Source organism: Emys orbicularis, chromosome 10 (assembly GCF_028017835.1).
Source record: "Emys orbicularis isolate rEmyOrb1 chromosome 10, rEmyOrb1.hap1, whole genome shotgun sequence".
Lineage (NCBI taxonomy): Eukaryota > Metazoa > Chordata > Testudines > Emydidae > Emys > Emys orbicularis.
This window is the reverse complement of record NC_088692.1, coordinates 72,291,933-72,319,921: the sequence shown is the minus strand read 5'-3', so window position 1 is coordinate 72,319,921 and position 27,989 is coordinate 72,291,933. Positions and strand designations below refer to the sequence as shown.

The following is a 27,989-nucleotide window of genomic DNA, read 5'->3' as shown; positions in this document are numbered from 1 at the left end:
CTGTCATTCAGCCCTGCCACTGCAATGGAGAATGAATTTGTTTTCAGTAGTGATACAGCAGCTTTAGATCCAGCCACTGATCCAGCAGCGTCCATGATGTTTCCAGAATCTAATGAAAATGAGCCTGAAGGCTTAACGTTTTATCACATGGATCTCTATGAATCTAAGGGAAGATTAGAAATCTTTCCTGAAGAGCCAGCTGGAAGAGGAGATGGGGCTCTGGGCGAAACCAGCAAAGAGTCAACAGGGCCAGGGGAAGATTTTCGCAGTTCTGACCAAAGTGCATATGACTTGGAAAAGGAAGTTGATGAACTAACAAAACTATATGGACTTGATGAGGATAAAGAAATAGATCAGGAGCTTCTTGGTGGGAATATAGCTACAGCTGGGATTTTAGAGAGCAAAGAGACACCAGGTCACAAGGAAGGTGTAGCAGCGGGATCATATGGCTCCATATATAATGCACCGAAGAGCAGTTCACCAGTAAATGGCTCTCAGCATGAAAAACACATGGAAAGCACAGAGGAACAGGAACTTCCTGGCAAGGATTCTCAAGATGAATCTCAACACCTACACAGTGCGAGAGCATATGATGAGTTGCATAATCATGCAAGTTCCAAAGAAGAGCTTAGGAGTGATGACAGGCAAGATGAGCAGAATATTCAACCAAACAGTGAAGAGGACGCTGCTGATATTTATTGTGCTACTTGCAAGATTCCAATTAGAGCCTTTGACAAATTGTTTGGTGATCATAAGGACCATGAGGTGACCCAACTTGCCAATGCAGTGGAAAGTGCAAAGGTAAGAATAATCCACGTGGTCTCTTCCATTATTCTGCATATCTGTTAAATAGTGTTCAAGCCTATTAATAATGATGCTCTGTTTGGTAGGAGGAGATTCAGAAAAACATGTGTAAATTAGAAGAACAGGTTACTGAAATGGAAAACTTTGCCAGTCACTTGGAGGAAATTTTCATCACTGTAGAGGTAAGCAATTTGCTCGTTAATTAACTCCGCAATGTGGGACCAGCTGAGTACACAGCTGCTTTGACAAGACTGTAGTGTTCACTTTTATACAGGATGAGTAATTACAGCAATAGAGACCATGGTTACTGTGCGCAAAATGTAACATGATACAATGCACTGCAGTATATCAAGGGCTAGATGCAATCCTGGCTTATTCCAGCTCATCCCAGGGTGCCTGGCCCTGATAGTGGAAAATCTGAATGGAAGGAGGTTGCAGTAGCACAAGGTAGCGGATGGTGGCTACAGCCAGGCCGCGCTACCTGAACAATAAAAAGCTGCTGGCCAGGAAGCCTAGATTTCCACTTAAATCTTCCCTCCCACTGGACCCCCACTTCGGGAGGGTGAGGATATAAGCATTAGCTGCTCAGCTCCCCTAGAGTGAATGCATGAATCCCCAATGGGGTGCTACGGTTCCCCTTGGTGGCTCGGTGCAAATATATAGGTGGAAACACCTACTTATTGTAACTGGAATGTGCACCTATTTGTGATTCTAGTTTTTAGTTTAGAGGCTGGTTTTATTCATCACACTATTGTTTTTATTATACTTTACTATGTTTGATTTATATCTGGAATGAATGTCTAGCATCCCCAGTGCCTTTGTGGGGGGTGAGGGAGCTTAATAAATGGTTATAAAATATGGTCATTATTTATAATCTAATGATAATATTACATAGTCTAGTAACTATTTCTATGTAACAAGATTGTCTCCGTTGTAACAATCACTTTGATTTGATATCAGTAAGATTTTCCTTCTTACTGACCTCAGTGGGCTTTGGCTCGGGCCTTAGATGAATGAAATAAAACCCAAATGCCTTCCAGGAGAATTTTGGGCGCCAAGAGCAGAACTTCGAGATGCATTACAATGAAGTGATGCAAACACTAACCCAGAGATATGAAGAAAAGGTAGAAGGCCTTGGGGAAGAGAAGAAACAGAAGCTAGAAGCCTTGTATGGGCAACTGGTCAGTTGTGGAGAAAATCTTGACACCTGTAAGGAGCTGATGGAAACAATTCAGGAGCTGTGCAAGGACAAGGAGAAAGCTGATTTTATTAAGGTAAAGTAATTAAACTGGCAAGACCCCTTAAGGATGGTCTATTTCCTCAGAATTCTGCCCAGTCAAGAGTAGAAGGATCCAGCATTAAGATCATGAGTGATTGACTTTCCATAGAACATTCAAAGCTCTTCATGCACTCTACCTGCTAGGTTTATGATGATGTCAGTGCTCCAGTTGCTTTGCACATGGTACTAACTCAATCATGATAAGTTCAACATTACTAACATTCACCAGCAGAGGTTTGTCACTGGTAAACTCAATGATTCATGAGTGTCATTCTGACTTGGAGAAAATACTGTTTGTTCTCCAGGTCTAACCATGTAGGAAACTTTTGAAGTGCTTAGCAATGTTCATTGCCGCATGCAGTCTTAGCTTTCTAGCTCTAGTTTGGGCTCACAGAGGCAGATTAATGCTTCAGTAGGATGTTGTTTCCCGTCACTTAGTTTTGCTCATTTTGCCAGGAAGTTCAAATATGCAGTTAAATAGGAGGCCCCAACTGCACACATGAGGGACTCCTGCAAAATGATTAATGAAACCTGCAGTTGAAGCAACTTAGGGTATGTCTACACTACGAGAGTAGTTCGATTTTACTTAAATCGAATATGTGGAATCGATATTGCAAAGTCGAAATTGTGTGTCCACACTAAGGACAGTAATTCGACTTTGTGAGTCCACACTAACGGGGAAAGCGTCGACATTGGAAGCGGTGCACTGTGGGCAGCTATCCCACAGTTCCCGCAGTCCCCGCTGCCCATTGGAATTCTGGGTCGAGCCGCCAATGCCTTCTGGGTAAAAAAATGTGTCGAGGGTGCTTTTGGGTAACTGTCGTCATCCGTCCGTCACTCCCGCCCTCCCTCCCTGAAAGCGCCGGCGGGAAATCAGTTCGCGCACTTTTCTGGTCAGTGACAGCGCGGATGCCACAGCACTGCGAGCATGGAGCCCGCTGCGACCATCGCTGCAGTTGTGGCCATTGTCAACGCCTCGCAGCTTATCATCCACCTTTCCCAGAGGCAGATGCAGATAAATCAGGCGAGGAGGCTACGGCACCGCGGTGAGGGCCTGAAGTCTGAGAGTAGCACAGACCTGTCAGAAAGCACGGGACCCAGCGCCGAGGACATCACGGTGGCAATGGGTCATGTGGATGTTGTGGAACGGCGATTCTGGGCCCGGGAAACAAGCACGTACTGGTGGGACCGCATAGTGCTGCAGGTCTGGGATGACTCCCAGTGGCTGCGAAACTTTCGCATGCGGAAGGGGACTTTCCTTGAACTTTGTGAATTGCTGTCCCCTGCCCTGAAGCACAATGACACCCGGATGCGAGCAGCCCTGACTGTCCAGAAGCGAGTGGCCATAGCCCTCTGGAAGCTTGCAACGCCAGACAGCTACCGGTCAGTCGCGAACCACTTTGGCGTGGGCAAATCTACCGTGGGGGTTGTTGTGATGCAAGTAGCCAACGCAATCGTTGAGGTACTGCTCTCAAAGGTAGTAACCCTGGGAAACGCGCAGGCCATCATAGATGTCTTCGCCGCGATGGGATTCCCAAACTGCGGTGGGGCTATAGATGGAACTCACATCCCTATCCTGGGACCGGACCACCAGGCCAGCCAGTACATTAACAGAAAGGGCTACTTTTCAATGGTGCTGCAAGCACTGGTGGACCATAGGGGACGTTTTACAAACATCAACGTCGGATGGCCGGGCAAGGTTCATGACGCTCGCGTTTTCAGGAACTCTGGTCTGTTTAGACGGCTGCAGGAAGGTATTTACTTCCCGGACCACAAAATAACTCTTGGGGATGTGGAGATGCCTATAGTCATCCTCGGGGACCCAGCCTACCCGCTAATGCCCTGGCTCATGAAGCCCTATACTGGCGCCCTGGACACTGAAAAAGAACTCTTCAACTACCGGCTGAGCAAGTGCAGAATGGTGGTGGAGTGTGCTTTTGGCCGTCTCAAGGGGAGATGGAGAAGCTTACTGACTCGCTGTGATCTCAGCGAAACCAATATCCCCATTGTTATAGCAGCTTGCTGTGTGCTCCACAATCTCTGTGAGAGCAAGGGGGAGACCTTTATGGCGGGGTGGGAGGTTGAGGCAAATAGCCTGGCTTCTGATTACGCCCAGCCAGACAGCCGGGCGATTAGAAGAGCCCAGCGGGACGCGCTGTGCATCCGGGAGGCTTTGAAAGCTAGGCTCCTGAGTGAGCAGGGTAACCTGTGACTTTTAAGTTTGTGTACAGAGAAGCTGAACCTGCCCCCGTTTCTTTACCCAGTTAATGTTGACTATCCTCTCCAGTTACATACCCCCTTCACCCCCTTCCAACACACGTTTAAAAATAAAATCACTTCTATTTTGTTAATGAACACCGTTGTCTTTATTACTGTTTTCGCGGGAATGTTTTAAACCTGGGACGCAGACTGTGGTGGGGAGCGGGTGTAGTGTAGTGATGCAAATGACGCTTCTAAACTCCAGGAATGACAGGCTCCGCAGTGGTGGACTGGTTGTTGCAACGGAGCCTGCCACCCCTCCTGATCGGGACTGTGTGTATGTGGGGGCTATGTGACTTTGTGGCAGGGGGAGGACGGTTACAGATCCCCTGCTGCGTGGCTCTGTGATCCAGGATAAGGACCGCTGCATAAGATCTGTAACTGCCCTCCCCCACCACAAAGTCACAGAGCAACCCCCCGCCCCCACAGAACATGAAAACCACCTCCCAGACTGACCAGGGTAACTAGTGACTGCACTGTGTATATGCCCTGCTGCTGGACCTGCCCCCGCCTCTGTACCCTGGTAAAGGTGACTGTCCTGTCCAATTACCAACCCCCTTCCCCCCCTTCAGACAGACTCTCCTCCAAAAGAACATGATGGAAACAGTAATTAACAGAAACGTATTTTTTATTAGCAACTACACATGAAACTGGGGGGTGAAACTTGGACGGGGGCTTGTGTGAGGCGGGAAGGAAAGGACTTGTCAAATTTTGGGGAATGAGAGCCTTCTAGTACTAGAGCAGTCTGCAGGGGTGGAGTGAGAGTTTTCACGGACTCTGCCGCCCCTCCTTCTTTGGACTTTGGGTGAGGGGGGTATGGGACTTGGTGGCGGGGGAGGGCGGTTACAGATAGACTGCAGAGGGGCTCTGTCCTCCTGCCTCCGTTCCTGCAGAACATCCACAAGGCGCCGGAGCGTGTCCGTTTGCTCCCTCATTAGTCCAAGCAGCGTTTGAGTCGCCTGCTGGTCTTCCTGCCGCCACCTCTCCTCCTGTTCCATGTGTGATCGGTGCATTTGGGACAAGTTCTCCCTCCACTGGGTCTGCTGTGCTGCCTGGGCTCGGGAGCAGCCCATAAGTTCCGAGAATATGTCCTCCCGTGTCCTCTTCTTCCTACGCCTAATCTGCGCTAGCCTCTGGGAGTGTGATGCCAGGCTGGGTTGGGAGACAGTCGCAGCTGTGGCTGTGGGAATGGGAAAAAGGGAGTGAATTCCTCAGAAAGATAAATGTAGTTGTGAACAAAGAACATAGTCTTTCTCTGTGAACAAGACCATGCACAGCACCTATCACATGCGCACTCAGGACAAGGTCGAATTTTCGGCCCTCGCATTCAGTGCCTGGGGTCTTGCACTGCAGATCTGAGAAGCGGGGCAGGACACCGGAATTTGTGTAGCAGGCAGACATGGTAAGCCGTAGACTTGTGGCTGCTTAAAACTTTAAGAGTAGCACTGGCCTCCTTTCACATTGAAAGCAATGCCAGACCCTGCTGCCAGCAATCCGGCAAGCATGAACTCTGCCCCTGTCCCACCCCCTCGTGGCTGTCCCAGGGAAAGATCCCTGTATGCCACCCCTCTCCCGCCTCCACCGCGTGGCTGTAAACCGGCGGTTACAGTTCTGTAAAGGAACGGGCAAGCAGTCCCAATACTAACATTCCCCTACCTAATTCAAAGCAGGTCACCATGAGCGACATCACCCTGATGAGGATCTCAGACACTGATAAAGAAAGAATGCTTCGGGAAAGCCTGCAAAGACCAGGGCCGTATGCCGCCATGCTCTGCAGGGCAATGATCCCGGAGTACTTGATTGTCTCCTGGCGCGGAAACGTTTCATACCACGGAGGACCCAATAAGGCCGCTCTCCCCAGGAACCTGATGCAAAGGCTTTCCAATTACCTCCAGGAGAGCTTCGTCGAGATGTCCCAGGAGGATTTCTGCTCTATCCCCGGACATATAGACCGCATTTTACTGTAGCTGCACTGGCAGGGACTAAACAGTAGAGCGGCTTGGGCAGAACAATCATGCAAAACCGGACATTGTTAGATTTTTTTTGAATAGTTGCACTGCCCAGGACTGAAACGTTAAGCGCCTAGGGCAAACTAATCATGAGAAACCCATTGTTGTTATTGTTAATATTCCTGTTCTGTTAAAAATAAATGTTTAGATGTTTAAAACACTTACTGGCTGATCCTTCCCCTGATTCTGTGTCCGGGTTAACGGCTGGGGACGGTTGGTAGGGGATCTCTGTAAGGGCGATGAAGAGATCCTGGCTGTCGGGGAAATCAGCGTTGTAAGCGCTGTCGACTGCCTCGTCCTCCTCATCTCCTTCCTCATCTTCCCCGTCCGCTAACATGTCCGAGGAACCGGCCGTGGACAATATCCCATCCTCAGAGTCCAGGGTCAGTGGTGGGGTAGTGGTGGCGGCCGCACCTAGGATGGAATGCAGTGCCTCGTAGAAACGGGATGTCTGGGCCTGGGATCCGGAGCGTCCGTTTGCCTCTTTGGTCTTCTGGTAGCCTTGTCTCAGCTCCTTGATTTTCACGCGGCACTGCGTTGCATCCCGGCTGTATCCTCTCTCTGCCATGGCTTTAGAGATCTTCTCGTAGATCTTTGCATTCCGTCTTTTGGAGTGCAGCTCGGAAAGCACGGACTCATCGCCCCACACAGCGATCAGATCCAAGACTTCCCGATCAGTCCATGCTGGGGCCCTCTTTCTATTCAGAGATTGCACGGCCATCTCTGCTGGAGAGCTCTGCATCGTTGCCAGTGCTGCTGAGCTCGCCACGATGTCCAAACAGGAAATGAGATTCAAACTGCCCAGACAGGAAAAGGAATTCAAATTTTCCCAGGGCTTTTCCTGTGTGGCTGGTCAGAGCATCCGAGCTCGGACTGCTGTCCAGAGCGTCAACAGAGTGGTGCACTGTGGGATAGCTCCCGGAGCTATTAGCGTCGATTTCCATCCACACCTAGCCTAATTCGACATGGCCATGTCGAATTTAGCGCTACTCCCCTCGTTGGGGAGGAGTACAGAAGTCGAATTTAAGAGACCTCTATGTCGAACTAAATAGCTTCGTGGTGTGGATGGGTGCAGGGTTAATTCGATGTAACGGCGCTAAATTCGACATAAACGCCTAGTGTAGACCAGGCCTTAGAGAAATATTTTTCTTTGACAGGTGTCCATCCTCTGGGAAGATAACAGGAATTTTCAAAGTCGATGAGTGATCACTCTAACTTGAACTGTCTCATGATTGGTGTGTGGGTCGTAGGAAGGACTGGGGAGCAATTCTGTAGCACACAGGGCCGGCTCTAGGCACCAGCAAAACAAGCTGGTGCTTGGGGCGGCACATTTTTAGGGGCGGCATGGCCAGCGCCAGAATGCCGCCCCTAAAAATGTGCCCCGGCCGCCCTATCTCACCTCCGCTGCTGCTGGCGCGCGAAACAGCTGTTTCGCGCGCCGCGGCCACTCGGGGTCTCCCCCTCCCTCCCAGGCTCTCAAACCTGGGAGGGAGGGGGAGATCCCGAGCGGCCGCGGCGCGCAAAACAGCCGTTTCGCGCGCCGCTGCTCCCCCTCCCTCCCCGGCTCTCAAACCTGGGAGGGAGGGGGAGACTCCGAGTGGCCGCGGCGCGGGCGCCGCTTCTCCCCCTCCCTCTTAGGCTTGAGAGCCTGGGGGGAGGAGGCAGGGCTGGGGATTTGGGGAAGGGGCGGGGCCGGGGTGGGGTAATTAAAAAAGGGGGGGGGCGGCCAAAATTGTTTTTGCTTTGGGCGGCATAAATGCTAGAGCCGGCCCTGGTAGCACAGCAGCAGCAACTTCTGAACTGAACATTACAAAACATAACATAAAACCATATATCACTTGAAGTCCGACCTCATGGATCTCTTCTATTCTGATCATTTTGATTTGGCCTATTGAATGCTTTTCATGATCTGACATTCCCCAGGTTTGCATTGGCCCTAGTAACCATTTTTTCAATCTCTTCTGAGGTCAGAATGCTCCCCTTATGTAGCACAGAGGGGAGGAAATAGATGTTGATCACAAGTTCGTGCAGCCAACAGGTTCAGGCATGCTGCTCAGATTGAGATGGAGTAGCACATGCTGTGACCTGGACTCTTCATGGGCTGCATCTCTATATTATAGATGAGAATGGCCATAGCCTGCCTCACTGAATTCAAATCAGGGTGGCCCTCAGACTCCTGGAAAATCACCAGCCTGCCCTAAGTTAGGCAAAGTTTGGGCAGCTTTGTCTTATATTAATGGGTGGTGCTCAGTCTCCATCAAATAAGTGTCCATCACAGGGAGTGGGGTGCATTGTTATTTCTACGGGAAAAGGAGACAGATCATTCAACAAATGTATCTTCCCTTCATATCTGCAAAGAACATCCAATCGCTCCACAGATTTTCCTTTCGCCTCCAAGATGCTGCTTGTTCCTGCTTGAGACAATCTGTGGGCATGATAGCAAGTCTTTGCACTCTTGATTTAGTAGAAGCTAGGTGTGGGGACGGAGGTTGGTTGGTGCTGATTTACATCCCATACAATCCTATTGCAAATTAGCTCAGGATCTGGTCAGCTGAAAATAAGAGTAAGCCTGAGCTTCATTCTTGGCAGGGCCGACTCTGGCTTTCTGGCCGCCCCAAGCAAAAAAAAAAAAAACCGCGGCGCGGCCGGAGCCAGGGTGCAGGGGGACTCCCTGCCCTGTAGATGTGCCCCGGCTAGCGGGGGGAGGGGGAGGGAGCGGGGGGAGAGAGAGAAGGGGGGTGGCCAGGGCTTCAGTGGGGCGCTGCCATGTGGCCCATCCCGCTGTGCCCCCTGCCGGGAGGGCTCCGCACCGCTCCGGTCGGCTGGGAGGGAAGGACGCGGGCTGCCCTGCTGGGATTGCTGCAGGGTGCTCCCGTCCTCCACGCTGCTGCCCCCTACAGGGCGGCCGGAGCAGAACAACAACAACAACAACAACAACAAAAAAGCGGCCGTGCCGCCCTAGGATTGGGCGGAATGCCGCCTCCTACAAGCTGCCGCCCCAAGCACCAGCTTGCTCGGCTGGTGCCTGGAGCCGGCCCTGATTCTCGGTATCAGAAGTGTTATGAGAAAACAAGCTCTTTAGTTCTACGTGGCAGTATTTAGAACAAAATCAGTCAGACAAATCTGGTATTGTATAGTCTGCATTTGGGTTAATAAGCTAAATTGTTCCTGCATACGTGGAAGACTTTCTATCTTTTTCTCTCTCTTTTTTATAGGCTGCAATACCCGTGGTCGACAGGTAATATCAATAGTATTTTGTTTTGCTTTTCACTCCTTCTCATCCAAAATAATCTTCTGAAAACGCTAATGTTGGGCATCCCGTGTTCTCAAGTATTTACTGATTTTGTGACAACGTTCTATCTTTGATAGGGGTTCACCGAATGTTACTGAAGCTAGGAGTTAGAGTTCTGCAAATCTTTCATCATTCTAGTTTAAACTGCCGCTGGAAAAGTCTCCAAAACAAGTTTAACAGCTTGAAACTGATTCTGAACTAATTTAATAAAGCACATATATAAGAGACAGAGCGTAACTAAGTCAGTGTCACTTTGCTTTAGTGATAGAAAACTGATTGCAGTGACTGAAAAACAGGATTGCTCAAGTCTTAAAGAAATGCTCTGGATACAAAATCTGCCTAAACTGGGCTCTCTAAATACACTGATTAGTAACAAGCTTATTTATACATTAATAAGGAGGTTTAGTAAATGCAGCCGGGGTGCTCAAAACTGATAACATGAAATATGGTAATGGTCAGAAAAGAGCCCTGGGATATGCCAAATCAATTGCAAAATGTATGTTTTAATTCACTTCAGTCCATCATAAAAACAAGTAGAAGAAAAAGGGTCGGCTTCGTCTTTTTAACAACTGTATAGCACCTAGTCCACTCAGGCCCTGACCTGGCTACTGTAATATGAATAATAAACAAGAATGCAGTTTTTGGAGGCAACAGCTTGCTTCCTTCAGAATTAGAGCTTTAGGGGAAAACGTTCTCTGTCACCTGCTTAATGGGCCCACCCTATCTAGCATGCCAGCCAAACCAATGCAAGACCAAGAATGACAAGGAGATGGATGGTAAGAACTAGCTGCAGGATTTGGCCCAATTTGGATATAACTAAATGTGAGCATGAATCTTATGCAGGTCCGAGAATACATTTCTGAATACATGGTATGAGCAAGTGACAAATGGAAGCCAAGATATATCTTGTGCAACCATCTAGACATTGTTTAAGAAAGGACTTTGCTCTCTTTTTAGTGTGTCAGATAAGGCAGCTTCTTTATTGAATGGTAAAATAAAGAGCTCTCTCTTCTTGTTAACACTGATGTTGTAGCCTGAAGGATCTCTCAGAGAGGATGGTACTATCTTATAGGAATTAGGCTCTTTTACACTTACAGGCTGGGAGAATTTTTAAAAAAAGATATGGATTTAGAGCTTTCAACACTGCCAGACTTTGAAGACAGAGTTATAGATTTCTCTGATGTTCAACAACTAATGGATTCCATTAATACCATCGCAGGTACTCATTCTATTTGATCCTTATTTCAATCCTATTTAAGATGCATTATCAATGTCATGTTGAATGGAAGCCTATTATTTACTCCTGGGGGAATTCTGCATCACTGCACATGCATAGAATTCGTGGCCCCCGCAGATTTCTTTGCTTACCACAGAAAAATGACTTCTGATGGGGAAGCAAAGGGAAGCCGCAAGAGCGGTCATGCGCCCATTCCCTGGCAGTGCTGACAGGTTGGTTTGGGCACCCAGAGCAGCTGGTAGACACATAAATCACCACCTGGGTGCAGGGGGTAGGGCTGGGTAGTCATGTGTGTGAGAGAGAGAGAGAGACTCTGTCCCGCTCGCTATTGCAGAACGCTCGGTGTGGAGGGGCAGGGCTTTGGGGTGTTTCTGAAGAGGTAGGCATGGGGCAGACTCTGTTCCCTCCGGCAGAGGAGAATGTAGTAGCCTGTCTGCTTAGTGAATTTTTCCCATTGTTCTTAGTGAATTCCCCCAGGAGTATAAAACTGGTGTAAAAATTTCAAGGCTCCTTTACATTGTCAGAGTGGTGTAAAGGAGCTTTATTGTAAAGGACAGTGTGGCCTTATGCTGCTTTAGTGATTAGAACTGGTCTAAATTTTTGGACTGAAAAAAATTCCTGAAAAAAAAATTCAAAATGTGCTCCATGAACTGTTTGCTACTGACCTTTTTGGAGATGGTCAGTGGCCAATATAAATTGTGAGTTTGAGTCCCCAGCCCTCATTTGCTCTTCAGTTGCCAATGATGTAACATTGAGTATATGGCTGCATATATTTGTTGACTAATAATTAGAAATAAAGGGTCAATACTAGCTACATTACTATTAGACAGAGGGGGGTTGGTGATTTCCTCCAATGCTCTCCACTCCCATTCTCTATCCATTGTATTGTAGTCTAAATAAATTACCAACATAATTGAAACTAGCTGGATTATATTGTGTTATTTTGACAAAAAATATGCAGAATTTTGCAAATTTTAAAATATTGTGTGCAGCATTTTTAATTTTTTGGTGCAGAATTCCCCCAGGAGTAATTATTTCTTTTAAAGGGAATTTGCAAGGACAAAAAGTTAGCTTGTGTGCTTATATATTTTGTTTGTTTGTATATTTATGATGGATAAAAGAGGCTTGGAAGTTATTGTCATAGATTTTTTTTCTGCTTGTTTTTTAACCTTAGAATTATCAACACTGTCAAGTATGGTCTTCCCTAGTTTTGCTGGGTGACTTTATTGGAAGACTCAGAGAAGTGGGTTCAGAGTTTTCTCAGCTTTTCCTTGAAGTAGCAGTGGTGCTGACTCTGTAACAAACTTGTCTTTCCTTCTAGCTCATTGTACTAAATGGAGATTAATAAAAAACAAAAGCAAAAGTTTAAAACAGTTTGAACCACTTCTCCCAATTAATCAGATTTCAGTTGCTTGCTCTCCTGATATTACCCTGTAGTTCTCCAGTCATCCCTGGAGTCCACAAAGGAAAACAGGGTACATAAGGTTTGACTTTCTAATTATTAAAAAAAATCCCCTTTGAAAATAAGATCTTTCAGGCCTTCTTTATATATCATAAAGAGTCAGAAAAGGCATGGCACTTTTTTTTTTTCTTTTTGCTGGTCACCTTTAAAAAGTTGTATCGAAATGTTTGTCATGTAACCTGTTTGCCCTTGAGCATTATGCAAGTCAAGTATTTGACATGTTCCCTCACGTTTGTGCATTCAACATTATCTCCAGAGGCTCCTAAATACTGGAACTAAAAGCTTTATCTGTTGGTAGGCAATAGTGCCGATCACAATAGACTTCTCTGCTACAGCTTCCTTCATCCTGTTAGCTCTGCATCCTGTGTGGTATGAGACAGCTTCCAGTTTTCCCTCCCTTTTTCACAAAGAGTAAAACTAACCTATATGCACAGGGCCAGCAGCTCTCAGGACAACCAAGTTTAGGGAGCTGCCTTAGGCTGAGATTTATGTTTTTGTTGATTTAAAGCAAATCCCAGGAAGTGGGTGAGTTTGGACCAAACACTAAGGGGCCTGGTTCTCATTCCCACGAGTTTTACACACTGACTTTAATGGTGTTACTCATGATGCACACCAATGTTAGTGAGGGTAGAATCAGGCCCAGTGTGTGTAGACTCTAATCAGAGTCAGGGCTCTGTGTTAACATGGGGCTGGTCTATGCTGTGCAGCAGGGGTGTGTGTGTGTGTGTGTGTGTGTGTGTGTGTGTAAGTAAATTGTAGAGCACTCTAAGTGTTGCACTCTAACAGCTCCGGGTAGACCCTGCTGATGCGCTCTGAAAGGTTCCCACATTAGTATAGTACTGTTTGCAATAGGACTATGTCAATGCACACTAGGTACCTTTTTGGTTTTTCTCTGTTAGTAACATACCATGCTTCCACTGAGGGAAAGTACCCTCATGCCATTTAATGTTAAAGAGGGAAAGATCCTATTCCTCTCATCACTGACGTGTTCATAAACTGAAATATCTGTCTTCATTTCAGCTCCTTCTGCTCCGGTGATAAATCCCCAAGCTCCCAACTCAGCGACTGGCACCTCTGTGAGAGTATGCTGGGGCCTATTCTCAGATGACACTGTCGAATTCTACCAGCTATATTATAAACAAGTCAGTGACGACACACCTAGTGAGGAGCAAGCTGGTAAGAAGGGACACATGTAGGCTCCAGTTCAGAAAGCAACTGGCTTCTGAGACCATTTTCAACAGCAGTCTCAAAAAGGGTTTCAGTGAATACAGCTGTACCTGCTGCTGCTACTGCTCCGGGGATGGGTAGCGGATCTAACTTGAGGTATTTTAGAGCACAGCTCACCAGATTATCTATGTGCCAACTTAAAAACCCACAATCATTTTGCAGTTTAGCTCAATGCCAATAATAGGCTGCAACTCTCCCCTCCTGCCCAGCCACCCCAGATACAAAACTGCATTAGCTAATCCCGTTTGTAAGACTGCTTGTTCCAGAGCACAGTCAATTTTCCAGCATAGATGGAGACCTGAGAGTGCTGAATGGGCTGTTTAGAAAGGAAAGCCGAACCCATGTAAACTTTACAAGATCCAAATAATGAAAACATTCTTTGAATGGCCTCTGCACATTTCCACTGTTGGGATAAATTGACAGTGCTTGGGAATGTGCAGAGTCCATCCTGAAGAAACTCCAGTGACAGGTGAGTAACCTTCATCATTCATTTTTGTTTAGTTTGGGTAGTATTAATACTACAGAAGATGATGCTTCATGGCATTTATGTACCCATATAGGATAGATGGATGAAGGCACCAGCAACTGTACCATGACTGAGTTAGCAATGTGACCTCAGAGCTAGTCAAACGGACAAGACCGAAGAATGGTGTGACACTCAGCTCAGAGGCACAATAAAAAGCAATGTTTTCCAGCAGTCGGGGCCGTGGTTCAGTAGGATGAATGTCTGTGTAAAGGAACTGCATGAATACCTGGTGTTTTTCATTTCAGAGCTCATGCTAAAAGTGAAAGAAGCATACTGCACAGTAACTAACCTGGTGCCAAATTCACAATATGAATTTTGGGTCAGTGCTTTAAACACCACCGGCGTCAGCCCAGTGAGTGAAAGAGCAGTTTATGTGACAGGTAAATGTACTTCATGACTATAATATGAGTAAGAGACTTTAGTATTGAAGTTAATGATAACTCTCTGGACTTTATAATAATAATACTTTATTCAAACTGATTCTGCTGGCTTGGTGCTTTTAGTGCGGTGTAACTCCATTGGATTCAGTGGCGTTACTCCTGATTTATACTAGAATAATAGAGAATGGGCATGAGGCCCATTATCCTCATTTTAGAGACGGAAAACTGAGGCACAGAGGTTAAATGACTTATTCAAGGACACAAAACAAGGTATTGGCTAAGTAGGGTGACCAGACAGCAAGTGTGAAAAATCGGGACAGGGGGTGGGGGCTAATAGGCGCCTACATAAGACAAAGCCCCAAATATCGGGACTGTCCCTATAAAATCAGGACATCTGGTCACCCTATGCCTAAGCTAGGAATGGAACCCAGCTCTGCTGGTTCCTATATCTAAGCAATGGACAATGCTACTCTCTCTTCAGAGGTTTGTAAAGCTTTTGCCATTTTGTCCATCAGGCCGCACTTTGTAATTGCAGCGCAGTAAAGTAGATTTTGATTCGTGATTAGACAGAGCCACAAAGTTCAGATCCAGATCTGAGCATCCCTAAATTTTGGTATGTTCAGATCCAGGGTTTTGGTTCAGCCCATCGTAGAGTGAGGCGGCCAGTCATGATAGCTGGATTTGGCTCCAAACTCCACAAAAATTCAGGCACGCTCAGGTTTAATTTAAACTTTTAAAAAGTAAACATGAGTGCAAGGAGCACTTTTGAATAGGCAATGCTGTCAGACTAGAGGCAATTTAAGTAGAGTCTGTGGAATGCCTCATAAAATCTGAAATGCATCAGAATCAAGCACAGTCCCTGGTTAGCTGTTCTCTTTCCTAACACATTGGCATCTAACTCCCCAAGAGCAATTTAGAGTGAGAAGTCCTCTCTCCAGAAGATCTCCTAGGGCCGTAGGATAGCTGGCTGATGCTCTATTGTTTTAAATTAATAATCCATGCAGTAAAGATAAAGGACAATGGCAAGGATAAACCAACATGAAAAAGAACAGAAGTGCTGGACCAGCAAGGATTCGCATTTTTTTCTGATCAATTGTTTTGTGGTTGCTATCAAAACTTTAACAGGTCAAAGAACGCTTCTGACTAGCACCGGCATTTATTTACCCAAGAGTTTTCTGTACATTGGGGAGGTCATGAATGCGTTTATCATTTAATATCAATTCTGTGGAAATTAAACAACAACCCAGGAGTGTTATTTACAAAGCATGTTTATTGATAATCCCATAACAAAATGGCTTAGAATCTATTTTATCTACATTTTAGCTCCTTCACCTCCTATCATTAAAAGAAAAGAGAGCCGAAGCTGTGAAAATGGAGCACTGGTGTGCTGGGAATCTGGAAACATGAATCCTGTTGACTCCTACACGGTTGAATTGTCCAAACTAACAAATGGAGAGAATGGAGATATCATTACAGAGTGAGTCAGTCATCTATCTCACAGTCTGGGGATATGAAACAATCCCTTGTCATATGGCATGCAGTATATTTCAAAGCACTTTTAGGTTGAAAAGATGAGACAATATACCCTGAAATATACGAGTGGATGATGCACAGCACAAGCGTTGGAAAATCATGAGCATGTTCCCTGTTTCCTGACTGGATAAGTTCCACTCCTATTAGTATTTTGGTGTGAACACATACAGAAAGCAAACTTAAAATTTGCTTTCCATATAAGAGAGGAGTCATTTTCTGTGACGTTAGTAAACTTGATTGCACAAATGTTGATGCAAAGTGAATTTATAAGGAATTAGAATGTGGGTGAAGTGCAGTAATTTTAAAATCTGAATAAACAGGCATTTTCCCCTCCTATATTCACTCTGGTGGCAGCTAAGCTGGAAAGAGTAAAATACTGTAAATGGTTCTAGGTTTAAAGAGAAGCTAATCATTTAATTGTGTTGTTTGGAAAATAGCTTCTAAAGAATTTACCTTTATTCTTATAATTCTCCATTTATTTATTTTCTACAGATCTATTGTTGGAATTCCTAATTGTGAAGCTCTAATTCAACTGGAGCCAGGACAAAGTTATATTATCTCTGTAAGAGCTGTAAACATGGGTGGTCCAAGCGAGAGAAGTGAACCTGTCTCTATCCACACCACAGGTGCTGTGATAAATCTCTAATTAGCTTTAAAAGCCTGATCCAAAGCCCACTGAAATCAATGGAAAGTTTGCCACTGATTTCAACAGGCTATGGATCAGGCTCTAAATCTCTTGCGTCTAGTCACACGTCTGGTATTTCTTGTGAACTGAATTTCTTGTAATAGTAAATATATCATTTGAACTCTACATTTCAAAATGATGTTTGTGGATTATATTTGTTGCTTAAAAATTACTGATGTTTCAAAATGCTGCTGAAAGACTAAATCAACCCAGTGACCGTGGGTATTTGCCATGAACCTACACCATGTCAAATGTTGACATGCAGACAAACCAGGAGGGCTAGTTGGTAATTTTTCTTCACTCCTAGAGTTACTGCCTCATAAAGATGGCGCTTCTGGGAATTATGGAAGAATCAGTCAATCAGCACTTTTCATAATAGTTACGCAAATCCCTCCTGCACAGAATTTCTATTCTTGGCCATGAGGATGATTATGTGGTCTGGTTCCCTTTACTCTACAATTGTAATCATGTTATTATCAAGTGTGTGACATTTCAACCTGCATAAGTCAATCTAGGTATTTGAAATTACAAACAGCCGCTTGACGTCTGTTTGCGCTGCATGTGTTTGCTTTCAGTAACACATGCCAATAATTGCCATGCTGTTGTTTGTATTGTATTTGCATTGAAGTAACTGCATTTTGATTATGCTGATTTCCCTTGGGATTAGTGCCAAGAGATTTACCTTCACAAAGTCTACATTATGCAAACTCCTGGTATTACTGGAAACGGGAAACACAAAACTGGGATGCTAGCAATGTCATCAGCAGTGAAAATGGACACCCTGGGTTATCATCAGAAAGTGCTTTTGCTGGGGATGAAACACACACTTTCATTATTACCCCTGCAGCACATGTTGCTCTTCTCCAGCATGCCCTGGACACAAAGCATCCCTGCTGCACCAGTGCCAGAATTAGGGGCTGTCTCATGGGAGACAGGGACAAAGGTTGTTTTACGCTACTTATGCGCTTCCCCTTTGCTGGGCTGGCCAAAAGTTGCTTTGGCCCCCAGTCAAGTTAGAGCAGCCTGAGGACTGCTCTAATTTACATCCAGTTGCCTATAAACTGTCTCCACGAGTCTCCAGGAATTAAAGATTAATTAAAGATTATGTCATGTGATAAAACTTCCAGGAAAATGTCCAACCAAAATTGGCAACCCTACTATAAACTCTGGTGCCAGTTAGGAATAACTGAAGCTCAGCAGCCTTCACCATCCCTCCAGACTCCCTAAAATATCCTGGCATACCCCTTGCCCTGAGTGTTCCTGTAGCCAGCTAAGCCTTGTCCACAATTGCCAGTGAAACTTCTTCCCCCCCCCCCCCTTTCCCAGGTAGAAGGAGTTCCCTGGGAAGCACCTACCGTTGCTTGATAGCCATTTCACACCAGTGGAACCAATGTACAGTAGCTGCACTGCAAAAATGAACTGGGCCCCACGTTTCTCTCTTTCTCTGCTGGTTATAACAGCATTAACATAAATACAAAAAAGCAGCCTTTTGCTTCTGCTGGATGGGCAGCTTCAGTTTTGCTCATTTTTGTTAGTGTGTCATCTGTGCAGTGGCAGTGACCCAGCAGGTCTTACCTGCTACCTAGCATAAGATTCTAGTGCAAAAAGTTCTTGACCCTACTGTGAATTCCTGAGTCCTGCTTTGGCTTCTTCGTGCTGTCTGGGGATTTCCCCAGCAGGAGATTCTCCTTGCATAGGGGAATCCCTAGGTGATTAGTGCACCATCTAGCTCCACATTCCCAGGAATAGGACAGCAAGTGCATTGTGCTCTGGTGATCCCCTGCTGGCACGCTGACCCATGGGGGCCATACTCAGTCAGGACTAGTTTGGAGCAATCCTACATTAGGGGCCGAAAAGACCCCTGGATTGGGGAGCTGCAAATGGCTCCATTGCAGCTTCTGCAACCAGTACTTACAGGCAGCAGTTGAGGATTGAGGCCACAGTGAATAATTTAAACCCCTTTCCCAAGTCATTATTTTTTTTTAATACCTTTTGGATTATGATAGAGATGAGCCAAAACTGGAACTTCAAAACCCACCTCATAGTATTTCTGAGAGGGTGTTAACATCTTAATACTTGGTTCTCAACCCAACTCTTGGCTTTTGGTCCTAGGCCAGACGAGGCCTGTTTTCTGTATCAGGGTGGCTGTGGACAGAGATGTGTTGATAAGCTTTTGGCCCGTAATGGAGGAAACTCACAAGATCAGCCTCTGGCCCATTTCCAGTTCCCTAATTAACCCTAATCTGGATCCAGCCACTGCTCTCCAGCCCAGTGTTAGTTTATGTCTACATTACTTAATGCAATTTCTAGGTGCTGAGACCAATAAATTACAACCATTCTGCTCTCTTGTAGGCACTTACTTTTATCTTAACGAGGACACTGCCCATCCTTTGCTGTCTGTTCTAGAAGATGGATTAACAATTGCTTGCAGTGAAATAGAAAACCTAGAATGTGATTTGTCCTTCCGTGATAACGGTTTTACAAGGTACACATAGGAATTTAGCACTCACAGCAGATGTACTTTTTTCGTAGCTGGTTGTTTTTTGTTTACTTGCAATAATTTTAAATTCTCTTCAAAGGGCTTACTGACATATCCCTTTTTATGTTCAATCTAGGCACAGATTAACCTCTACCATGCCAAAGAAAAGCCTCAGGGCTGCATGTTGCTCTTTTAGCACTGTGTTTATAATGTATAGTGGTCTCATTTTTCAAAAGTGCCAATAGATGCCTCCATTTTTGGGTTCCAAACGCAAGGCACCTTAGAAGGGCCAGTTTTTTCAGTGCTGACCACCTGCTCTTTGAAAATAAGGTCCCTTTATGGCATTTCAAATTGGGCCACCAAAATCACTAGTCACTTTGGAATGTGGTAGCCCATTATACTGATGTGATTCACACCATGAGCTTGATAAGTTGGCTTTTATCACACAACTTTTTTTCAAGCATAAAATGCGGATTCAGCAACACTGAAGCATTTAGTAAATTAATGTGGATTGCACAGAATTGTCATAGTAAATACAAATAAATAAAAATCAAACCATTTAGTTTAGCTACTTTCAAAACAAAACACTGATTTTTTTTTCAGTTAGAAACAACTTTGACTTTCAAAATCTCCTTTAGTTGTATTTTAAAAACAATAACAACGGTTACACTCGGTCAAAATTTTAAAAAATCTTTTTGATTTTGTCAAAATAAAGTATTTTGTTCGACCCAAAAGGCAATTTCTTCTGATTTTTCGATTTGATGAAAATTTCAAAAAAATTCATTATTGATTCAACTAAAGTTTATGTTGGCATAACTTATGTCACTCAGGGGCGTGAATAAACCACCCCCATGATGACATAAATTACACCAACATAAGCACTTCTGTGTACAGTGCTAAGTCGGCAGGAGAACCCTCTCCCGTCAACATATAGCATTTTCACCACACGTGCTGCAGCTGCATTGGTACAGCTCTGTTTGTCTGAGGGTGGAGATGGATGGCAGGAGAGAGATCACTTATGTGTAGACATGCCCTCAATCTCAGTGCAAAGGTGATTGTTTTAAACTCACTTCAGTGTTAGCTCTCCAGCACGCCCAGAATAGGGGAGATAGGGAGTGTAAAGCCACCTTTGCCTCTACACCATGCATGGGCTGAGCATAGCTTGGGAACTGAGACTCTGACCCTCAGACATTCGCAAAAAGCCCTAATTTTTTGACTTAGTCCCTTTTCAGAGCAGAACTCCTTTAAACGGCTTCCAGGCTCTGTCGCTTTGTAATCAAAACCACCCCAGCCATTCAGAGGGACATTGTTATTGAACTTCATATTTTTTTGCTTGCTGTTCATTTTGTAGCATCATTAGAATTTCCTCTGTGATTGCTTCAGCTCGTGTTATATAAATTATATCATCCTTCTCATTGCATGACACTTGCGCACATAGACTGATCTCTTGCCTTTGAACCTCATTTCCCTTTTAATTCTGCACAGAGCCCAAAGATGAATGTCACAAAAACTGCTCAAAACCATACGCTCTTAATCCGGCAGCAGTGGGATTTGAAAATTAGCATAATTACTAGATTTTTTTTTTAATACAGTGATCCAACATTTGCACACTTCATAGGCTTCAAGAGGTAGTGGGAGTTCCTTCCCTCCCTCTCCTATTACTAAACGCTGCCAAAGTTGCCATGGCAATGCCGCCTCACAAGTAATGGAACACAGGGATGTGTCTATGAGTTCTTATTCTTGCTATTCATGGATGGTGATATTTGGGGCTGTTTTTATCTGTTGCTATTGAAAGGAAAACATCTAACCTGCTTCTTACTAATGATTAACTATGGCTAAAATTTTCAAAAATGCCCAATTGACATAGGAGCCTAAATCCCATTTTCAACAGTGACTTAGGTAGTAAGGCCCAGATCCTCACAGGTATTCAGATGCATAAGGGCCAGATTATTAAAGGTATTAAGATGCCAAAAGATGCAGAGAGGCCCCTAGTAGAATGTTCAAAAACACATAGGTGTCTAACGCCCACTGATTTCAACACCTTTAGGTGCCTAAACATATTTTAAAATCTGGCCCTTAAGAACCTAAGATTAATTGAAAATTGGTGCAATTTAGTAGCCTAAGGGCCAGATTTACAAAGGTATTTAGGCACCTACAGATGAAGATAGGTGCCCAGAGGGACTGACAAATGTGCTTAAGTAGGTTAGAAATTTTCAATAGGAGTTAGTTGCCTGTCTCCCTTTGTTTCAGTCGAGTTGACCACCTAAATACATTTGAAGATCTGGGCCTAGGTCACGTCTGAAAATGGGATTCAGGCTCCAATTGTTACTTGCTTAAACTGAAGCAAAAATATCTATTTTTATTAACAATCCTGAGATGAGTTTTTAAAAACTGGAATCTAGCTGCATTCGTTTAAATTACACTAGTCTCAGCATTTCAACACGGCCCAACCAGGAGTCCGGAGTGCTAGGCCAAATCTGAAGGATGTGTCACTGGCCACTCTCAGAGGCAGGATATTAGACTATATGGACCACTAGTTTGGCCCAGTATGGGAATTCCCATGTGCCTGTGTCTATGTGAGGGCCCCCACCTCCTAGCACCCTTCTCCCATGTGCAGAACAGTAGTTAGCCCACAGGATTTGAACCTCAGTGTTTTGATTTTGAGCCAAAAATTAGGCCTTTTTATATTTAAAAGAACCAACCCACCATTGCCCAGGTGAAGCATGCATTTGCTACAGCCATACACAGTCCATTTCCAGGCACTGTCAGGTAAATATCACAGAAGCAGTATGGACACTGCATTAGTACTGAGGGCGGAGAAAGCACAAAACTTAGCCCTTTTATGGAAAACATCAGGCCTTTTTGCCAATAGATGAGTGTGTGACTAGATGGCACAATGGTAAAGGAACCAGGGGCTAGAAGATTCTCTCCATTGAAGTCCATCTGATGATTCTGAATGGGAGTTCAGACATCATCCTAGGGGCTCTTTTATATGTTGCACATAAATAGCTGGTGCTGGCACACTAATAATTCTGAACTCTGAGACTGAGTTTTTGAAGCTGCTGTGAACTGAACCCTCTATTATGTCAGGATACTGGTGTCGGAGAATTGCTTCCACACTGGAAACGGCTCCTGTGCCAAAATCACTAATACAAGTGCTACAAGGAAATTCTGCAGCAAACTTTTTTCAGAAAGTTTATGTAATCTGAAACCAAATAATGCATTTCCTAGCCCGCTAAATCAGAGACGGGTTTGCCATGCTGGCTTCTCAATCTGAATTACTATGGCAATCCTTTGTTCCCAGATGCTTGCACATCTTTTTTGGCATGTCCTCTCCTTCTTCTCCCCTCCCCCACCCCCCAAACTCATACAAAATGCAGGAGCAAGAATTCTTCTCTGAAATCAAATTTCAACAGTCTTGCTCTGGTCTTGCGACATTTACTTGGGCTTCTAATGAACTACAGAATTGCTTTAAGTGGTTGCTGCTTAGGTGTTGCATGGCCTAGGAATCTTTTCTCGCTGCTTATGCCCCTCTTCATGCATTAAGCTCCCGGCATGCTGGGATTTTAATCATGCCTAGAGGCAGCTGAGTTCTGTACTTTTGCCAGCTAAGTCCTTTGCAATTTACTTCCATAAAATAAAAACTGAGCCTGTAAATCTGCAATTAAAACTTATTTGTGTGATTTATCACCAGCTCTGCTCTGTGACATTGACATGAAGGGGGCCACAGCACTGATCTTTCCAGAGGAAGACTGAATACAGCTGGCTAGCCCTTTAGGACTCACTGCCCTTGATTAAGTGTAGTTGAAAAGTTTAAGTAACATACAAATTGCTAAAGGCACTAAACCAATTAACTCAGCCTCTGTCTAAAGGCCCCATGGGCCAATGAGATATAAAGACAAGTTTGAGAGGGAACAAATTCAGAAGCAGTTTTGACACCCATCCTACTCTGCATACAAATACGGGGTTAGAGTCTGCCACTCTGACTCATGCTGAGTCTTAGCCTATTCATTAAGTATCCCCATTACTTCTAACGCTTTGGTGTGTGGGTGGGTGAATTGGAAGGTAACAGTAAAGCCCTGGCTGCATGGGAGAAACACACATTTATAGCTAAGGGTTAGCTTGGCCATGTCCCCTTTTCCCTACTACACTGACAGCAAGGAGCGTATTGGAAGGGCCCCAATCTTGCTTCCAGACCACAAGCGGATCATGACTGCTCTGGGCCAGTTAAGCAGATGTAGGACTCGATTCTGCTGGCAGCGTGGGACAAGGTGGCTGTGCCATACCAGAGGATTAGACCCTGGGTTTCTGTGGATTTTACCTTTACTACAATAACCAGCCTGTGGAATTTTTAGCTAAAAAACACCCTGATGGAACTGTGGCTCTTATAAAGCCTGATCCTGCACCACTGCAGTCAATGGGAGTTTTGCTATTGACTTCAATGAATGCAAGATCAAGACCCCACTAAAGCACATTTGTCTGGCTCTATGCTGCTTGCTGTATGCGCTGCTGGAAATGAAAATGCACAGTGAATAGAAACTGAAGCTTATTGCTAAAACAGTCTCTCACACAAGCCTGATTTATCTGGCCTTTTAGCTGTGGTATGTTAAACCCCATCATGTTCATTCTGGTATAACAACGGTGTGTGCAACCTGTATCTTGGAACTCTGTTTCTAGCAAATTACTATTTGGCCTACAACCAAAAAATATATGCTGCTATTCTCTCTCTTCCTGTAAGATCTCAGCACACACTTTTATTGTATGCTATAAAACGCATAGACATACATCTAATGAAATTTTAACGGTTTAACAGGATGAGTAAATACTTCCTTTGTATTCTCTGGGCCAGAGCCTCGGCCGGTGTAAACTGAAACAGTTCCACTGACTTCAGGAGAGCTGTATCAGTTTATGCTCACTGAGGAGCTAACCCACTTTGTTGTCAAGTCAGCTGGATCCACTTTTATTGGTAAATATTTAATGTTTGTGCGGAAGATTTAAGCATTTTAAATGGTATGCATATAAAATCACATGCTCTGATTTTCCTTCCCCAGATGTATTGCTATCCTGGGAAGCATGATACCATTCCAAGGGAAACATTACTGGGAGGTGGAAGTTGATGAAAATATGGAATACAGGGTCGGCGTGGCTTTTGAAAATACTCACAGACACGGGTACCTGGGGGCAAACAGCTCATCCTGGTGCATGAGACATATTGTCACACCAGCAAGGTAAACACTCTAGGCTGCATCACTCCAGATCCTTCAGGAGCCACAGCAAAGAGAGCTGTATGTGGCATCCAGCAATGTGCAGATTAAAAAAAGCCTAAGCCAGCCATTGAACAGTGTGGTTGTGAATTTCCATCTTTGGCTCTGTGCACTGGTAATGGAAAGATATATTGGAAACATTATACAAAGGTCTTTTAAGCTGCTTAATGGTTCTAGTCATCAGCAGCCACCTCTCCATGAAGTGGGCCATCCCACATTTAAATCCAAACAAAACCAGTGTTGTAAAAGTTGGTCACAGACCCCCTTTTAGGTCATTCAAACCCCAACTGGAAACAGCCCAGGTGATGGATCCATTTAGACTGTAAATGATGTAGGTATTTGGCTAAACCCAGAAGTACATAATTTATTTGATTCCTTTCCCCCTGCCGACCCACTTAATGGACATAACTAGATGCAAGGTATCTTTCCTGCTCCTCAGCTAAGCCTGCAGGTCAGGACCCAGAGAGAACACGGAGTGCTCCTGAGCACAAGGGCCATTGCCAGGGTAGCACTTCCGGTGGTATAACATGGCCCCAAGGAGGCTGTCACAGCTGAAGTCTAGTGCCTCCTTTGGGGCACTCACCAAACTGCTGTAAGGGGATCCAGCCGCTGGCCCCCCATGTATTCAAAGCCTCTGGAGTCTCAGCAGAGCCCAGGCACTGTCCGTTTCTGGAGGTCCCTAGGCATGCTCTCAGGGTAGAGATCCTCTATCTAGCACATCCTCATGAGAGTTGCAACCATGGGATCCACACCAGACACCCCCTCGCCCCACAGAGTAAACACGCAGTCTCCCAGAATCCACCCGAAGGTGTGAGCTTTTCTGGTTTACCTCTTCAAGGCGGCACACGATAGGCATAGCATATAATACACAGACACTTTGCACAGGAATCTACAGCACTTTTGCTCCTTAATAGCATGAGAAACGGGCAGATCTATACAAAAATAATAAACCTTACACACATTTCCCTGCCTCATTTTACTCACCGGTCCAGAGCATTCTTTGGGCTGGCGCCATCCAAGGTCCTTCTGTTGCAGTGCATGGCTTGGGCTCCGAAACATGGACCTTCTGCCCCCAGCTTGCCTATTCCAACCGACCACGTTCCCCTCTTCTGCCCGAAACTTCCTGTGCGTGTCTCTCTGAGTCTTCTCCCTGCAAGTCCTTTTATCATCTCCTGCTTTGTGACCTTTCTCTGTCATGCTCGGAGAATTTCCTCTCTCTCCACTCCCCACCTCCCTTCAGAAAAGAGGATGAAGCATCTTCTGCCAGCTCCAGGCAACCTCCTTAGCAAATCCACTGCCCCAAGTCACTTCATCCTGACTGGATGGTAGCTGGGTTCTAATGACCCACCATTGGGTCTGGTGGACATGTGGCGCAAAGTGATGGAAACACAGCAACAGAGGGGCATTCATGATACAGCAGTTTTCACAGTAACTACTTTGCCATAGCAACCAGAATTCATAAGTCATAAACAGGTTCCATAAATCATCCCCAAGACCCCTGCTTCCCTATGAGCACCCAGGGGCAGGTGGGAGATGCAGCACACACTGCACTGGTTTGCAGCGAACATAAAGAGCACTCCCTGAGGCATTCCCCCTGCGTACCTCACCCAGGGCACCACCACTGAGGGAGTCCCCATGCTCACCACCATTCAATGGATCAAGAGCTCGATTTGGACCCCAGCTAGGCGACCGCCCTGTTAACATCTGGGCTCGCCTCTCACACAGAAAGGGCTGCTGCTCACTCCCAGGCCAGACCTACCAACCTTATTCCCTCTTCTGCCCCTGCAAGAAGGCTAGTTTGATTTCCCTGCTAAATGTGGCTAAGACGTGCAGTTAGTGACTCTGGGGTTAGTGACTCTGGAGGAATCTCATGAATAAGGACTTGAGGGGGAAAGATAAACTGACATACGCAAGGCTCTTTCTGAGTCACTTGCAGGCCCTTCTTCTGGGAACACTTAGGGAAAGCAGGCTGCCTTCGAGAACGGGCTGGGAGGAGCGGGTGGTGAGGGAAGAAGCTGTCCCTTGTGAAATGCCGGATCACTTCACTGCTGCTACTGAAAAACGGTTCCCATTTTCACTCCAAAGTGCTCCCCCAGGAACAAAGGCTGCGTGTTCTCAATCTCAACACTGTTAAAAGGCCTGTGTTTCTGGCTGCAGCGCTCTGCACTGGGGGGCTGGTATGCGAGTGTCTGAGCAACTGTTAAAGGAAGTCTCCTTTATTTGAATGTGACTTAATGGAGGAGAAAAGGTCTGACTCCATTACAAACACCTGACTCAGTAAGCACTGAAATCAGAACACTGTTTCCTTGTGACTTTTAGTTGTATCTCAGGAGTCATGACTTAAAGAGATCATCATCTAGTAAATGAATATGCCTAGCTAGAACCTAGTGGGTTTTCTCAGCAGCACCATTCTGGTTGAATTAGGAGTTCTTTTGGGACAATAGCCAGAGATGCAATTTAGAAAATATAGCTTTACAACCGGAGCTAGTTACTTTCGATGCCATCAACCCCTCCACTAAATTAGACAATCTTTGCTCAGTGGGCTAAATTCCTCCATCTGCTAACAGGAGCGAGCAGTGTCAGTACCCCCAAAGGAGCAGGGAAGATGGTTCAGCAGCATCTACGTCCCCGGGAGCACCTTCCACAGGACTTGGGCTCTAGGGATAATAGGGCTGGATCTAGAGGGGTTGGAGTAGCACAACAGTTGTTCTTTAGACCATGTTCCATGCCAGAGCCTGCAGCTATCCAACTGCAGATCTGAGTAGGGGATAAAGCTGCTCTAAGCAAGATTAACTTCCAGTAGATTCTACTGTGCAGCTGGAAGGGGAGGTGGCTGGTACAGCATAACTCCTAGATGATGGGGGTGGCTTCTGAAGATGTACAGAGGCCTATTGCACCTCAGGTCACCCACTCATTTGAGGCCAAACCCCTGCACATTTAGCAGGGATGGGGAAAAACATCAGAGGTCATAGCCCCCTACCTTGATTTTTCCCAGATGGGGAGAATCTGGACCTGTGTAAAGATTGTGAGACTGCAGCTGACAATTATATATGTCTGCAAGACTGTTCATGCTGTGGGTGGGGTGAGACAGTCTGTACATTGTGGGTGGAGCAGGGCTTTAATACACTGGGCAAGGAGGGACGGTCCATACATTGTGGGGTGGGGCAGAATGGGATGGTGTTGCAGGGCTGTCCGTACACTATGGGCGAGGCAGGGCTGTACATACAAGTGGGAAGCAGCTTCTCTCTACAAGGGGCAGGGTGCAGACAATTGTTCATTTCTTCCTATTTTCATCTGCAGGCACAAATATGAATTTTTGCACAGTGGGACAACCCCAGACATTAGGATTACAATTCCCCCCAAGAGGATTGGCATCCTGCTGGACTACGACAACTGGAAACTGTCTTTTTTTAACCTGGATATTGCACAGCACCTTTATACATTCAACAGTCACTTCCAGCATTATGTGCACCCCTGTTTTGCTTTAGAAAAACCTGGGCTCCTAAGGATACGTAATGGCATTGCCATGCCCACATCGATTACTCTTTTATGA

The 27,989-nt window shown here is 45.4% G+C and overlaps 1 protein-coding gene across 1 annotated transcript; it reads left to right on the top strand.

The window, feature by feature from the left end:
- Positions 1-24: 24 nt before the first annotated feature.
- FSD2 (fibronectin type III and SPRY domain containing 2) lies at positions 25-27,989 on the top strand. Its single transcript, XM_065412756.1, has 12 exons — positions 25-801; positions 891-986; positions 1,845-2,078; positions 9,567-9,589; positions 10,741-10,862; positions 13,363-13,518; positions 14,341-14,475; positions 15,799-15,952; positions 16,501-16,634; positions 19,046-19,178; positions 24,224-24,400; positions 27,737-27,989. Exons 1-12 carry the CDS (start codon positions 25-27, stop codon positions 27,987-27,989), a joined length of 2,394 nt encoding a protein of 797 aa, XP_065268828.1.